Source organism: Equus przewalskii, chromosome 13, assembly GCF_037783145.1.
Source record: "Equus przewalskii isolate Varuska chromosome 13, EquPr2, whole genome shotgun sequence".
Lineage (NCBI taxonomy): Eukaryota > Metazoa > Chordata > Mammalia > Perissodactyla > Equidae > Equus > Equus przewalskii.
Window position 1 is genome coordinate 49,531,506 of NC_091843.1, and position 17,403 is coordinate 49,548,908.

The window sequence follows — 17,403 nt, forward strand, 5'->3', positions numbered from 1 at the left end:
TTTTTTTTTCTTTGTCCAAGGAGTAGCAATAGTATTAAAGGGTGGGCTTCTAAGGAGCATCAAACCAGGGCTTTCTCAGCAGTAGGGAAGAGACAGTCAGGATGGGGCCTGGGACCTGGAGGCTAGTTGGTGAAGAGGACGGAAAAATTGGTTCAGAAAGTCCTGGTAAGAGTGATCAGTCTAAACTGAAAGATAGAAAACTGTGGAAGTCCTACATCCTGTACAGGCTGAGCAGGTAGACCTCTTATCCTGAATGAGACATCCTTACAGACAGATCAGAGCAGGACTGCTGATAGAAATTGGGGTACTGGGCTAAGGGCCCAAGCAGGGACTCTGGCTTCAGAAACAATGAAGGACTCAGTTATTGGAACTGTAATAAAGGGTCAGATCTGAGCCAATATGAGGACTGACTTGAAACTGACTAGCTGATCTAGCAACAAGATTAGTTCCAGGGAAAGAGCATAAGTGACGAAAAGGGATTGAGAGGAGTACTGGAGTATTGAGCAAAGCAGATTTTAAGGAGCTAGGTTTTGACTCAACACAAGATTTTCCTAGTGGTCTAACCACCCAGTGGGACAATGGGCTTTCAGGAGACTGAATATTACTAGAGATAGCCAAGCAGAAGCTGGACAGTCTTCCTTCCTGAGAGTACAGTAGAAAGAACTTCTGCTTTGAATTGGTGGGTGTAATTCTTATTCTCAGATCCTCTGTTTCAGTGAAATTATAATATATGCATTTTTGAATTTGTGTGTTTTGAATTTGAGGAAAAGATAAGGTAACTTTTCTTTTGTTATTTTTTAGGTAGCTGAATATACTATTCTAGAAGGAAAACTTCAAAAGACCCTAATTGACTTAGAGAAGCGAGAGCAGCAGCTTGTCATTGCAGAATCAGAGGTACTGTATTCATCTATCATGTATCTTCATTTCACAGAATCCATAATTTAAGTTCATACCATTCATTTCTTTTTCCTTTATTCTTATATTAAATATATTTCATGGAAATTCTTTCAGACATTATGGAGAAAACTGCTGTTCAGCTGAAAAAAGTTTATTTTCTATGTTAGAATGTGAGAAAGAGGTAGGATAGTGTTTGTTATTTGAAATGGCTATTATGCAACCAGCTTTGGCTGACTTCTGTGATAGTGAAGATTATTGCTTAACTTTCCCATTATGTGAAAGGAATGGATAGTTGCACTACTTAGAGAAAAGAGAAAAAGTAGCACAGGCTCAGGGGCCTAGAATCCTGATTTTGTTTTCAGTAAGAAGGACATATTTCTTTTTCTTGCCCATTAAAGATTAGATTCCAAAAACAGATGAAAACTTATGTTAGTAATATGCCTAGTTAGCATTTTTTGTTAAGTCTTTTGAAATTTTACCCTGAATACTTTTTAAAATTACTATAAAGTTCATTTCAAAATAGTTAGGATTTCTTCCACATTAAATTTGTATGTCCCTTCCATTTCAAAATAATCAGAATTTCTGCCACATTAAATTTATATATCCCTTCCCTACTCAAATGCATTTCTAAAAAAATTTTCTCAGCGTATCGCCCTACCCTTTTCTTTATGCATTTTCTGGCATTTCTAAATTGATTTAGATGTTTAAACTTAAATATAATGGATATTTGTTCCTAATAGTAAGACTGTCATCTTCTATGTGATTGGCAGAACATAAGAAGTTTCTAAAATTTGCTTATGTAATAAAATTGGTTTTATTCAAACCGGAATTTTAAGTGATTAGGGCCTTTTCAAATGAATTTATAGAAGTTGTATATGGATTTTTGTATATTCTTTGTATTTAGAATTAAATGATGATGGATTAAAATTTATAATTCAGTGTACTTAAATGTTTAGTAACTGAAAGAGATAAACTTGTAAATATTCTGAACATTTGACTGTGTATGAGAATAATAGAATACTGAACAGTATAATACAAATAGTAATAGGCCAACATCTTAAAAATGCACTTGTTTTAAGCTTCAAAGAGAAAGAAAGGAGCTAAAATCAGAACGTGAGCGGAACCTACAAGAACTTCAGGACTCTATTCGCAGGGCCAAAGAAGATTGTGTTCACCAAGTAGAACTAGAAAGGTTAAAGATCAAGCAGCTAGAAGAGGAAAAACACCGACTTCACCAGCAGGTTAGAAAAAATACCTGTCATCTCTTTACACTTAGGGTTTATTTGCATTCTGGAAATAATAGTGATAGTTCACTAAAAAGTTCTAAAAATTCTCAGTAATTTGGACTATTAATCATATTTATTGCACTGAGATTCAAATATACTTTAAGTTGGATCTTTTCCTAATCAAAGCTAACACTATATTGGAATAATTTTCCTTCCCTTATAATTGTTTACGTGAGATTGTACTGTATTTCAGATAACTCTCAACTTAAAATCCTTTTCTGATAAATCTTTTAGTAAACATAGATATATTTCTTGTATCACTGGACTAAATTCCTTTAAGAACCAAATTTCATGAGAGAATTGTCTATGCTTCCCTCCATTTCCTCACCTTACACTCACCTCACAACCATTCCCACTCTGCTTTTGTCCCCATTACTCCCGCCTGCCCCAGTTGTTGGAGAAGCTGCCAATGGCTAAGTCACCGAGTTCACTGGGTGTTTTTCATTTCTCATCTTACTCAAACTTATTGTACTTGTTTTTCTATATTCTCTTCTCTCAACTTCTGTAACACCACTCTCCTTGTTTTCCTCTGCTTTTCTGGCCGTCCCTGAGGCTCTTTTGCAGGCTTATTTTCCTTTAGCCATTAAATGTTAGACTTCCTCCAAGCTCCAGACTTACTCTGTACTAAACAGTCTCATTCATTCCCATGACTTCACATTTATATCCCAGACCTTTCCTTTGCACTCTAGACCCCTGTATCTAATTGCCTTTTTGACGTCTCTGCTTGGATGTCTTAAAGGCATTTACAACCTAACATGATCCTCCTATTCATACCTGACCTTCCTGTAAGTGTTTTTTATTTCAGTAATGGACCCCTCTAATCTGTTTGTCCTGCTGCAGCCAGAGTGATGTTTTTGAAATTTGGGAATCATGACTCCCTCCTCTAAAACCTTTCAATGTCGCCTTAGTGCTCATAGGCTAAAGATCGAATCATTACCTTGCCCTACAAGCCTCTGCATAGTTTGGACCCAGCATACGTCTCACACTTCATCTCCCAGTCTTTCACCTCTGCTGTATACTCTCCACCCATGCTGGTTTTCCTTCAGATCCGCAAGCATACCGTGCTTGCTTCACCCATAGGATCTTTGTGTGTGCTACTTTTTCTGGGCCTAGTGAACTATACTTATCCTTGAGTTTTCGGCTGAAGCATCACTTACCCCAAGAAATATTCCCTGACTCCTCCCCAAGTCTAGGTCAAGTTTTTTTTATATGTTTTCATGGGATAGTATTCTCCTATTCTTTTTCTTTATGATATGTCATAGCAGTTTGTTTTTATTTCTTTGAGTGATAATTTGATCAGTGTCAGATTGTTAGCTCCATAAAACTGTTTTCATTTATATCTGTGTGCCTGGACCCTAGCCAGTCTTCAACATATAATAGGGTTTTAATAAATATTTGTTGAAAAAAAGAAGGATCAAGCTATTAAAAATTAAGCCTGTCTTTCTTGAAAAATTTCAGTGTAGGTTAGATATGTATGGTGAATGCCTCCAAAGTCTTCAGTAAATTCTAGCATGAATAATAGTTTCCACAGCAGTTCAGGGTCAGTTAAGGCACATTATTTAGGTGGTTGGCAGTATGAATTTGATTGTTATTATAGAGGTCTCACTTAAAATATGGAAAATAAAGTTGTAGAAGTGGCAGTTGTGATGGAAATCACCAGTAATGGCTTTTCTTCTTCCACTTAGAAAGATTCAGCCGTCTAGAACAAAGACTTCCAACATCACCAGGGCAGCTCTTAGAAAAATCCCCTCTCTCTGTCCCCAGCCTCAGCTTACATCTTTGTGGGAAGAACCTTTGTAGGAAGAACTGATATTTTGGAAAAATTACCCAGGGCGCTGCTAAAACATAATCTAAGACCTGGAACAAAAACTGTGGTGGTGTGGGGACAGTGGAAGTTTCTGGGATACCCAAATTGCTAAGCCTGTGACTATAAACATTTCACATTTTCTGTGTAAGAAAACTTTTAAGGTCCTTGCTCTGAACCAGGTTACAGGTACTGTACACACATGTCTAAGTAGACAGGTAGAAGGGACAGATAGACATACCATCAGGGAAAACTGATAAAGAGAAAGTATCTGTATTCAAATATGTTAAAGCAGTTACCAGAACTCAAAAAATAAGCATAGCTGATGGCCACTTAGCAAAAGAGAAAGAGCCCAGTATGCCTAATAACTTTACAGCCTGATTGTAACTATAATACTTGTTCATAATAATTTCCCTGAATGGTGGAAAAAATACCAAATGTTAAGTTTATCAGCTTTTGTTTAAAACAGAAAAGAGAGAGAGATTGTTTAGACAGGTTTCTACTCAACTTTAAAAATAAAAGTTTGGATGTTCAAAGAGGTAAAGTTTAGTTGTATGGAATGTTTTTATGTTTGAGATATGGAATACCTCATTGCCTAAAGATGTTAGATAAATCCTGATTAGAATTATTTGTATTTATTGGCATAAAACAAGAATTTATTATTATTGATAATTTAAGTTCCATTTTTGCCACAAATTTTCTCAGTATTTCAAATTTAGTTAAGTCTTCTGTCTTAGTAAAGAGGTAATTGGTTTATGTAAGTGATGCATAGTCATATTGGTATGTTTTTGGAGAGCATCTTTTAACAGTACTTGTTTGTATTTGATAAAAAAAAATTCCAGATTTGAAAAGAACGTCTTTATATTTTCCCCTTTTTTTGGTACTTTGAAACTATTTTAATGGAAATTATAGAGTGTGTAGTCATAGCAGTCTGTCTCTATTTTTTTGTTTTTAATTTGAGCAAGTGTTGCCTGCTTTCATTAGAGCGTTATTCTAGGGGATGAAAAGATCTAAATTCTCTTCGTGCCTCTGCTGCTGACTAACTCACTAGCTATTTGGCAGTGCCTCAGTTATTTACCTCTTTGACCCTCAATTTTCTTACCTATAAATATGAAGAGATTGGGCCAAATCATCTTTAAATTGTCTTAAGTTGTAATAGTATTTGAATTATGAAACTCATACAGTATCAAATTATAAGAATAAATACTGCATTAAAATGAAACGTTTTTATTGCTAATAATCTGGTATATCTATAATGCTCTATCCTTTCTTGTATATGACATCTTAAGAAAAGTATAAAGTATTATATTGCGAGGTGACTTTTTCATTTACCATCTAAAATTTAACAGAAATGTTCTCATGATACTGATTTTATAAGAAATTTCATACTCTTAAATTAAAATTTTTTGTATATTATCAGTTCGTTTGCTAAACTTTTAGGATTTCCTCATTTACTTTATGTATTTTCTAATTTTTCTGCTATGAGCATGCTTTAGAATAAGAAAAAATTGACTCTTGAATTCTGTAATATTAAATTTTGCATACTATTGTTTTAAAATGGCTATAATTTTTTTTTAACACAGCTTAATGATGCTGAAAATAAGTATAAAATTTTAGAAAAAGAGTTCCATCAGTTCAAGGATCAGCAAAGCAACAAACCAGAAATCCGTCTACAATCTGAAATAAATCTTCTCACCTTGGAAAAGGTAAGACCCTTGTCAGTTGACCCATGTCAATTTGTGGCAACTTAACTAGTCTTTTTTTTAAGGATTTACCACGAGTGTTTTTTTTTTCTGCTTTATCTCCCCCAAATCTTCCCAGTATATAGTTGTATATTCTAGTTGTGAGTGCCTCAATTTGTGGCATGTGGGATGCCGCCTCACCGTGGCCCGACGAGCGGTGCCATGTCCGCGGCCAAGATCCAAACCAGTGAAACCTTGGGCCTCCGCAGCGAAGCACGCGAACTTAACTACTTGGCCACGGGGCCAGCCCCATGAACTTAGCTAGTCTTAATGATCAATTTATAAAATCAATAAATGATACTTGCATATACAATATAATAATATTTCACTGTACTATTCTGATACCAAGTAAGAACACATCAGAGAATTCAAGGCACATGACATTGTCAGTACTTGAATTTCTTGGCTTTTATCAGTAATAGCTTATACTAATTAGGGTCCTTGTTTGCAAACAACAGAACTGATTAACTGGGAATAAAGGGGCTCACAAAACTGTCAGGAAGGCTGAAGAACCAGTTTCAAAATATGGGCAGGGGGGCTGGCCCCGTGGCCGAGTGGTTAAGTTCGCGCGCTCCGCTGCAGGCGGCCCAGTGTTTCGTTGGTTCGAATCCTGGGCGCGGACATGGCACTGCTCATCAAACCACGCTGAGGCAGCGTCCCACATGCCACAACTAGGACCCACAACGAAGAATATACAACTATGTACTGGGGGGCTTTGGGGAGAAAAAAGAAAAAATAAAATCTTAAAAAAAAAAAAAAAAAAAAAACTGCTTTATCAAAATATGGGCAGGAACCAGGGAAGCAAGACATTGCCTATCCTGTCACAAAACAGTCAGTGTGCTACTGTTGGTGCCATCACTGCTATGCCAGTGGATTCAGTGTCCCCTGATTCTAGTGTCATACTGTTGAACTCTCAGTTTTGCAATAGCTATTGTGCATATTCTCTTTGCATTTTACTTACTCTTTAGATTCAGCATCCCAGATAGGAGCATTTTAATCGTAGGCCTGTACCCTACTCTTAGCTTGGAAGAAGAGATCTCCATCCTATTTTAATTATCATTGGAAGCCAGGTCCTGCTTCTCATTTATGTTGGCAGTTCCCACAAACAGAATGTTCAGGTTCTAGGCATTAAAAAATGTGTAATGTCCAACAGACAAAGTTTGACAATATGTGCTCTTGCATTTTGTAGTTTGTTAATGTTTAGGCATTATTAAAAAGATATAGCATACACTGCAAAATAACATAGATAATAAACAGGAAAATAACCTTGAGAAGTTTAAGGATTTAATTGTTGTGTCAGCCCTTGCCTGTCTTTTCCCACTTAGCTTTGTATGAAGGCTTCCTTGCCCTTTCTCTTCTGTAGATTCAGCCACTAGGGGGCACTAACAGAAGTGAGGTGGGTGAGAGTTGGGAAGATGCCAGGGTAGTTCTTTCTTCTCTCTCTCTGTCTCTCTCTCTCTCTGCTTCCCTTATGTTCTCTGGTAGTACAAAATACCATCTTTTTATGTTTCTGTCTCCCACCAGACAGCCCCTGTCTCTATCTTCCTTTGGGCAATCCTCACTGTGGTTCTAGCTTACTGGATAACCCCAGTTTCTGGGTTCCTGGTCAGGAATTGCTACTTCCTGGTATTTCCTTTTGTAATCCCTCCTACCCAGGAGAGGTAGGGATTCCTGCTGCTGCTAATCACTGGGTTGCCTCACCATATCTTCTTTGGCATTTCTGCTCTTCCATTATTTATATAACCAGTCGCTTGTATTAAAATACCTCTGTTGGAAAGACCTAGAGTGATTTCTGTTTTCCTGTCATGATGCTGATTGATACAGTTGGTTTTTCATTATCCAGCAAAGATACGTACTATTTATAACACTGTGCTAAATGCTATTATGAATGATTCAAAAATGTTCAGGATAGAGTCAAGTAAATAACAAGTTACAAAAGGAGACAAGGAACTTAAATAATTATAGTGAAAGGCAAATGATAGCAGGTCTAATCTAACTTTCTCTTACTAAACACTGTGAATGCAAAAGGAAAGGAAAGTCACTTTTACTGAAATCAACACATTAAGTATAATGAAGAAGTGAGATTGGATATGAAACCTAAAGGATAGATGAAATTTTAACTAGGTAAATATGTGACTGAGGTTATTCCAAGAAGAAGTATTGGACAGAAGTACAGAGGTTAAAAAGTCTATTGTATATTTGGATAACATCTTGACTAGAACCTAGAGTTTAATCAGTATAGTAGTTTCAAAATAAAAATGGGCCTGATAAGAGAATGCTGGAAATAAAGGTAATTTTCGGCCATATGAGGGAAGACCTTAGATGCTAAGTTACAGAATTCGTATTTCATCCAGTAAGAAAAGTCAGATTACTCTCAAGTTTATAAGATTATTAGATCTATTACTTTTGAGATGCTAGCAGAATAATCTAAGTGGAAAAGTTCGCTATGTGGTGAAAAATGAGAAAACGTAGTAGGAAGAGAGAAAAGGGCTATACTTACAAATTTAGGAGTCATTTGAATAAAGTAACAGCCTTAGAAGTAGATGAAATTGCTTAAGGAGTATTTAGGAAGGACAACTGAAAATAACAACTTAATGGGAAAGTTCACCTTCATGGACAAAAAGCAAGAGTCAAGGAAGGAGGCTAAAAAGTTTTAGAGAAGTAATAGAAACAGTCTAGTGTGGTGCCCAAGGGAAAAGGAGGAGTTTCAAGAATGAGAAACTAGGGGGCCGGCCCCGGGGCCAAGTGGTTAAGTTCGCGTGCTCCGCTTCGATGGCCCAGGGTTTCACCGGTTTGGATCCTAGGTTCGGATATGGCACTGCTCATCAAGCCATGCTGAGGCGGTGTCCTACATAGCACAACCATAGGGACCTACAGCTAGAATATACAACTATGTACTGGGAGACTTTGAGGGGGAGATGAAGGGAAAAAACAAAAAGATTGGCCACAGATGTTAGCTCAGGTGCCAATCTTTAAAAAAAAAAAAATACCAAGGAGAAACTAGAGCTTTAAGAGAGGAGGGGATGATTGAAGCCTAGAAGAGTTAGTCTTTGAAAGAAGGAACACTGTTTAAGAGGCAAAACGGGTGAATATATAAAACATTTGGAGGCAAGAATAAGAGCGTGGTAAAAAAAGTCTTTTGAGTTGAGAAGGATATTAATTAACTGGTTTCTTCTAGTGTTTCTGAGCTATTTAAATGTTTCTGTTGCCTGTCAGTTGCCTTGATATCTTTGGTTCCTCTTCTTACCACCACATCTATTTATTTGCAAAATCATGTTGATTCTGCTTCGTACATATGTGGACAATCTCTTCATTTCGCCATTTTTGGCCTTCTCCGCATTTCTCTGCCAGCAAACTTTAATCTAGTTGGACATTTCCCACCGCTTTTTTTTTTTTTTTTTACAAAACCAGGTATTAAAGTATTTCTGTGTTTATAAATATGAATTCTGTGGTACCTACCAGAGATAGTTGAAGCACTCAGACAGTGGCTAACTCATTGATTCTCACAGCTCCATTCAGTAGGAGTCAAAGAGTATTTCCCTTTTACCTTGAGGGAATTCAGAGAAAAAATATCTCAAAATTGGAACAGAAGCATTATCTTATTCATCTTTTTCTGAATAGAGGCTAGATAATATCCACCATAGAAATAAAGTGACTTTTAAAATTCCTTCTTTTAACTACACTTCTACCAAAGGATAAAAATCACTAAACATATTTTAAAAGTATAAATAGTACCAGGAGCTTGTCGAGAGAGAGAGAAAAAAACCACACAACTGAAGTACCTGTGTGTCTGACCGAATGAATTCATTCAGCATGTTTAAGTGCCTAGGAAACAAGGGCTTCTCAGCTCTTCTGAAAATTCTTTGTAAATTTTTTTGGAGCCAGAAGAGGGCAGAAGCTTATTTCTTAAGTTGTAACAAAGACATAAAAGCACAAAAGGAAGATGTAAGTGAAAAAGTATCTGATTTAGTCTGTAATTTCCGGTTTGTCTGATTGAGAGCTTTTTTTTTCTTTTCTAATTACCCATTCTCTTCAGTATAACACAGATACTCCCATTTATACTGAAATGGTCCAGAAATAAGTTAACATTAAGATACAGGGAAAGATGAGGAGAAAGAAAAGAGAGTAAAAGCAAAAGTACATTATCCTTTTGAGACCTCACTTTTAAAGAGTTCATAATATAATTGGAGAGATGACTCAGAGAGCTTGAAATGACTGTGCATAATCAAATACCAGGAAATATGATAGAAACTTTTTGTAACTCAGAAAAGAGAAATCATTGTTCAGAATATGGTAGTTTTAAGACAGCTCCATGTAGAGGTGAAATTTGAGCTGAGCCTGAAGTTTCAAGTAAGAAGAGAAGAAATTGAAACATGACAGGCTTAGGAAGTAGTTTGGGCAATGAGGAGGGTGTTGGGTACACCATCCTGGTGGTTGGAGTAGAGGGTTTCCTGTTGAGGAATACCGAGAAAGTAGGTTGAGTAAGTCGGATGAAAGTTCTATTTGGAGTGCTCTGACACCTAGGCAGAGGAGTTTAGGCTCAGTACTATAGGCAAGAAGTAGCTATTGTAGATTTTTTTAGTAGAGAGTGAATTGATCTAATAGTGGTTTGTAGAATTTGTAGATAGAATAGGTTTGAGGCCCAGGAGACAAGAGAAGATGAGGAGAGCCTGAGCTAAGGAAATGGCAGTAGATGTGTAAAGGAATAAAACTAGAAAGTATTTCAACAGAGAAATCAATAGTTCCTTGCGAAGATTAGCACTGGGGAATAGGGGATTAGAGATGAAGACAATGCCAAACCTCTAGTAGAGAATTAGAGTTGTAGGTGTATCGAGGGGAGAAACAGGGAAATTGAGAACCAGTGAACGCTAGTCTGTGCTTTCAGTCTTCACTAGCCTCTAAATCGACTCTAGGTCCTGAGCCGAGTTTTTGTTTCATCTATAAATTGGCTTATGATATAAGTGCCAAGGCTTCCCCATGTCTCAAATCTGTTTACAATAAGTGCTCATAACTCAGAGTCTTTGAGTGCCCTGAAATTACATCAAAACTTTGGTTGTGTGCATTTTTCTGGGAATTGGGTTCATATATTTCTTTGGACTCACTATAGGAAGTGATATGGAAACATCTATATCCTTAAAAAAATAAGAAAATTAGAACTCATTGATTTGGTAATAGGAATCAATTAGAAAAATGAGGTTTGTCTCTCAGATTTGATAGCTACAGTTTTTTATTTATTAAGAATAAAGAAACTATATGTATTGCCTATACGTATGTTTTAAATTAGTGTGAATAACTGTACAGTTGTGAATTATTTTGATAATCATGGCAAAACTGATGTAACTGCCAGATAGCTTTTTCTGATGGAGTGAGTTCTTTGGGTATAAGCAACCTCTCTAGGTTCGTCCCTGTCCTAACCCTCATCCTTGGGCTCGTCCAGAATAATAGACTTTCTTCAAGACCCATGGACATGATCACTTTTGTAACTGAATACTACTCTTTTACCTCACAGCTAGAAAAAGATTTTTCCTATTCCTCTGACATATGTCCTATTGTTAAATTACCAAGTAATGTGTATAAATCCTTGGGGTGTAAGTGGAAGAGATCATCTTTGATAATCTCAGAGTATTATTCAATTTAAGACGTATGAGTCTAGTTGTGAAATGTCAACACATTTAAATCCAAGCACTAGGGATTTGTAAAGCAGAAAAGACCTTGACTCCATGAAGTCATATATTACTGCAGAGAATGTTCTGGTCTTCTGTGAAAGGAATTTGGCAATCTGCTTTTCTTTTCATTTATTTTCGTATGAGTTTTCTGAAGTTTGAATTTTTGGATAATGTCTTTGTTTTTATTTTCCTGCAAAACATTGGGAGTTGTATCAAGTAGACTTGATATAAAAAAATTAGACCAGTTTAGAATAACAGTATTTTACTATAATTCAGGCACATTATTACATTATCACTTAAATAGTAAAACTTTCTGTTGGCTGCATGAATTTGTTTGGTACTTAGTTTGAAACGTTGAAAGAGTACATTCCAAAACATAGCCAAGTTGGCCTCAGTTCATGCAAACAGATTGCCTGCTGCAAGTATAAATAACCGTATTTTTTTAATTGAATCACTTTCATGTTTTTCTTCATATATTTGAGGAAAAATAGAAAATAAAAGTTAGATGAGTGTTATTAGGAGCATTATTTTTCTTATTCTTGGGTTTATTTTAACATTCTTAAAATATTTTTTACTTTGTACTCTTTCCTAGTAAACTGCTTTCTGATAAAACATTTCACTCTTTTCAACATTCTATGATTTTTGCCAAAATAGAGTTTTGAAAGTATCTCTACTAGTTCTCTTCTTTTTAAGACAAAATTCCACATAATGATAGGCCTCCAAAAGGAATAATTTTGTTTCCAAGATTTAGAGTGCCAGCTAAATTGGAATGCTAACAGTTAGAACTGCTTTTTGTAAAAAAATGAATGTATTTTTCATTCTATGATCTTTATGTAATATACATGTTTTAAATACATTTATAGTAACTGTCTGGAGGTTAAGACTAATTCAGTTTCTTTTAGCATAGGCTGTTAGGCAGTAAAAATACGACTATATTTTAAACAAGAAAATGTTCATGTGCCATAATATTTATAGTAAATTATATAACAGTTTTAAATGATGTCGTATGTTACACTATATAAACTCTTTTCTTAAGCCAGACTCTTTGTATATATTATCTTTCAGTGATTGTACACAGTGGTATAGTGTTTCACTTGATATGATTTTAATCACTGTTAGGTTGAACTTGAAAGAAAGTTGGAGTCTGCAACTAAGTCTAAACTGCATTACAAGCAGCAGTGGGGACGAGCTTTGAAGGAACTTGCCAGACTTAAACAGGTATGTAGTTTATAGCTGATGATGGATTATTCTTTTTATGTCTTTTTTCCCTTGATTCTTTACAAGTTTGCGTATTTGGCAATAACTGTTATGTTCAGATGTATGCATTTGAATCTCCAGTGCAATTTTTGAGATTAGAGCATCTCTTTTTTTAATATGTTATATATAAGATTCTTCTTTTTCTTAATTAAAAACTAAAACTTTTAGGTCCTTTTTTGTTAATTGCCAACAATTCTCTTCCTCAGAAGAAATTGGGAATAATTTCTTTTACTTTTCCTTATAAAACTACCGTTCTTTTCCTCCTTTTAGTATTAATTTCTTTCCATTGGGAGTGACTTTTGGGGGAGAACTTTAAGGATAACTTAAAAAATTTAACATGCCCTCGAATGTAAGAACACATTTGAAATGTTATTCCCAGGAAGACCCAGTAATTTATTCGGTTAAGAAAAGAAATCACAGGAAATTTTTGCATAACTTTCTAGGTGTTTAAAAGTGATAGTCATTTTCCAGCTTCTTATGTTACTTTTTTTTTTCTTTGTGATACTAAACAAATGATGTTAGCTTCATGAGAAATCTATCTTAAGATCAAATAAAATATGAGCAAGATTTTTATTTTGACTCTAATATACTTGACCTAAAAGTTTTAAGGATCAGTAATGGTTACTTTATTCTAAGTTTTGCTTTCTTTAATGTGTCAGTTTTATTCTGAATGAAATTTGATACATAGGGTCTTTCAGATTTGTGTTTTTCTTAATATGTCTCCATAACCATCAAATGTTATTAAATATCTTCGTGGTATTGTACTAAATGCGTACCACCTTCATAGAGGAGTTGGTACTAGACTGCATGAGAATAGATGAGGCAAACAGTGCTAACATAGCTTGTAGATGAGTTGAGATGATAAAAATAAGTATAAAATAATATTACACAAAGTAAATATTTTATATATGCTCACAGGACTAAGTATAGATGAGTGAATAATCATATATAGTGCTCGGGACCTCCTGTATTCAAGAGATTTATAGATATAAATAAAACATAGGTCTTTCCCTCAGAGAGCTTGCGATTTAGTAATAGGGAAGAAAAACTATAAACATAACATTTACTTCCTAATAGTAAGAGTGCTGAAGAGAACCATACAGAGTACTCAGGAGGGGAAAGGACATTTATTTAATAGGACTTCGGAAAGGTGTCATAGAAGAGGAGGTATTTGAGATGGACCTCTGAGGAATTGGTTGTGATTTAGGAAAGTAGGGCACAGAGGATGTTGTAAATATAATGAATATAGAATGATTATAGCAAAGAGGCATGAAGTCAGAAAGTGTTGACTTTAGTTGAAGAACAGAGGAGGGCTCATTTTAGAGGTAATTTCAAGTGATAAGGACCGGAACTTAAGTGGTAGCCGTGAACACATGACAAGAAGATTCTTTTAAAAGACGTAGTTTTGGTAGATTCTATATTTGGTAGATTCTAGCACAATTTACCTGATTGGAAGACAGAGTAGAAAGTCAAAGATGATGCCAAGAGCTTAAGTCTTAGTGTCTGGAAAGCGAGTTTTCCAGTATCAGAAATTTGGTTATTAAGACGAGAAGCTCATTGGTGTGCAGGAAGGGCATAAGATTTGCAAATTTGGGTATTTTAATTTTACAGAAAGAAATTCAGCAAGCGGTTAGAAATATGGATCTGATGTTGGGAGAATGATTGGGCTTAAAAACAGATGAAGGAATCCTTTTCAGAGGTGATAATTGAAGCTGTGACAGATAGAATTTAGAATTTTTGTGTTTAAGGAGGAGAAAGGAAAACTGATAATGGAAACAGCTACTAGAAAGAAAGGAAGATTATTATAATGATAGTGATAGAGCAGTTAGCATGAATCAAAGGCTTGCTATATACCAGGTGTTGTGCTTCATATCTTTTCTTTTAAGATTAAGATCGGGGGCGGCCCCATTGTGGTTAGGTTTGCGCCCTCACTTCGGCGGCCCAGGGTTTCACTGTTTCGGATCCTGGGCGTGGACATGGCACCGCTCGACAGGCCATGCTGAGGTGACGTCCCACATGTCACAACTAGAAGGACCCACAACTAGAATATACAACTGTGTACCGGGGGGCTTTGGGGAGAAAAAGGGGGAAAAAATAAATAAATAAAAGATTAAGATATGACGTATCTTTCCATTTAGTCCTAACCAAGATCGCTATATAGCAGGTAATATCATTCTCATTTTATAGATAAAGAAACTGAGACTTAGACAAGTGAAGTAAGTTGCGCATGATCACACAGGTACTCATTGATAGAACCAGGATTGAAACCATTTGACCAGAGTCTAGGCCCAGGCTCTTTCCCCTTTATAATGTTATGGTTTCATTCCATAGAAGCCAGATAATGAACGAATTTCAAGGAGAAGAAAGCAAGCCATGGAAGACTTTAGGGATTTCTGACAGTATTGAGGCAGAGGAAGTCATGATTTGACATATCCTAGCACGGAAAATAGCATCATTGACTGTTAAATAGACTAGCTCTGATAATGAGGGTTAAAGTGACTTGATAGAGAAGAGGCTAATGTAAAGTCATGATGCCAAGATATTTAGGTTACATACAGTACAATAGGGAGGAGTCCCTGTGTAATTAGAAGCGAGGAAATAATGTGATAAAAGTAGCTGTTAAAAATAACAGGATACAAATTCTATCAAAGGCAGCATATGTAGTAGTTTAGAACATGGCCTTGGAGTCAAAAGAGCTGGGTTGTATCCTGGCTCTGCCTCTTAACTATCTCTGCGACTTGGGTAATTTAATTTTTCTGATTAGTCTTCTCATTTGTATAGCGAAATTTTTCCTCACAGGTGGTTCGAAGAATTAAATGAGCTGTCTGTAAAGCATTTAGTACAGTGTTTGGTACACAGTATGTGCTCGATAAATGGTAACTGTTGTTAAAAGGAGATGAGCCATAAAGCTATTGTATAGTGTTCTTGGTTTCAGTCAACGGAGACCTAGTTAGATGGTAGCTTTGGATGTCAGTGAACAGAACAAATATTGGAGGGATCTGTGACTGGCTCGCTGTTCAGAGAACTGATAGGCACCAACAATAATTTAAAATTTTTAAGTCTAGAGAACAGGAGGATGTTGTTATATAGTAACAGCAATAGGGAAGTCGGGTAGGATATAGTTTGAGTAACAACAGTCCTTTGGATGGTAGTTTTAATAGATGTTCTGTAGAAAACGATGGAAGGAAAAAAACAGACGTAAGGGCTACATGTGCAGATATGCAAGAGTATCAGTAGGTGAACTTCCTAAAGTTTGGGTATAAAGTGATGAAGAGCATTGAGTCTGAGGAAACATCTATGGCTATTTCCTTTCTTCCTTCTTTCATGTGTCAGCAAGTGCTGACTGAGACCTTGCTCTGCACCTTGCACGGTGGTAGGTGCTCTAGATACAGCAGTGCTCTTCCATGGAACTTAAAGTTCAGCTGGGAGGACTGCTGAACAGGAATAGAGCAGGGTGGTGAGCAATGCAAATGAAGTCGACAAAAATAATAGAAAGTAAGTACTAGAAAAACAAGAGGACAGCGGGGTTATTTTGTCACTCAAAGCTAAGGGAGTAATATTTCGAAGACAGTGTTTCAAATATCACTGTTAGATTTGAAATCATTTCACATTTTAAAATAGATAGTAGATGGGGAAGACGTGGAAGATAGTACCTGCCATTGAAGAAGTTGCAGAGTGAAGGATAAGAGACTAGTGCAATGGTAATTCATTATAAGGCACTACCAAAATCAGTAAGGAAAAGATGGGAAAGTGTTAGCTGTTGACTAGGGTATTTCCTTTGAAGAAATAAGTAATTATTAATTATTAAAATATAATTTAATTATAATTGTGTTTCTTATTAAGAAATATCCCTGCAAGAACTTTTTACTTTGAGTAAATTATGTTCACATGTGTATATTGACAGAGGACATTGTTTTCACTGAAGTGCCTTGTAAAATACAAGAAAGTAAACAAATGATGTTCTGAAGAGAATCCTCTAAGTTCATGGCTCTCTGTTAGTGTTAACACTGAAATATTGAGGTAGTCTCCTTTAAAAGGAGATTCAGTGTAAAAAGCTCCCACCAAGGCCCCCTCCATCATAATACATGCATCCTCATACACTTTTGCTATCTTCTGAATCTTTCCATTTAACCCACTATTTTCTGTTTACTCTTTCTTCCTGTGTATTTTCTACCCTTTTGCCCCAAAACCATTGGCAAAGTAATTTTAGCTTTTCCTAATAACAGAGAGGGTATCACAAAAGTTCAGATGCCTGCTTTCTCTTGAGTTACTATAAGTGTATTAAGAAGAAGAGAAAACAGTGTTAAATTACTGGCTCAACTCTAAACTTGTACTTCTTGAAAGACAATAGTCTCATTCTTTGAGTGCAGTGATCTTCATTGCAGAGCAATTCTACTCCTTATTCCACAAACTTTCTGCTTTAGAAACAACACTGTAAACAGGTTTCAAGGTCACTAGGAATCAGTGATGTTCTGCAGACCACATTTGAGATTCAACTCTTTAAGGAGAAATGTAATAGACCTTGAGATTACCATAGTGAATTGCACTCTGCCACTAACTATTTTCAGAAGATTAAAATTAACAACTTCATCAAATAGGCACAATTCATATGTGTGAAAGTTACTTCAATTTTTTTCTAAAACTTTTTATTAAAAACACGTTTATTGTGTTTGAATATGAAATTGGAATCCTCTGTCTGCTTTTGTTCAGAGGATTGTTTGTGCAACTTTTTGTTTAAATTGGATTAGTAC

At 35.8% G+C, this 17,403-nt stretch overlaps 1 protein-coding gene across 7 annotated transcripts in view; it reads left to right on the top strand.

The window, feature by feature from the left end:
- The window catches only part of CEP120 (centrosomal protein 120), a 71,413-nt gene that overhangs the window by 38,569 nt on the left and 15,441 nt on the right, over positions 1-17,403 (top strand). For all 7 annotated transcript variants that reach the window (XM_070569380.1, XM_070569382.1, XM_070569378.1 and 4 more), the window contains 4 exons: positions 802-894; positions 1,977-2,138; positions 5,571-5,693; positions 12,515-12,613. In XM_070569380.1, coding sequence (XP_070425481.1) covers positions 802-894; positions 1,977-2,138; positions 5,571-5,693; positions 12,515-12,613 — 477 coding nt within the window. The remainder of the gene's footprint in view (positions 1-801; positions 895-1,976; positions 2,139-5,570; positions 5,694-12,514; positions 12,614-17,403) is intronic.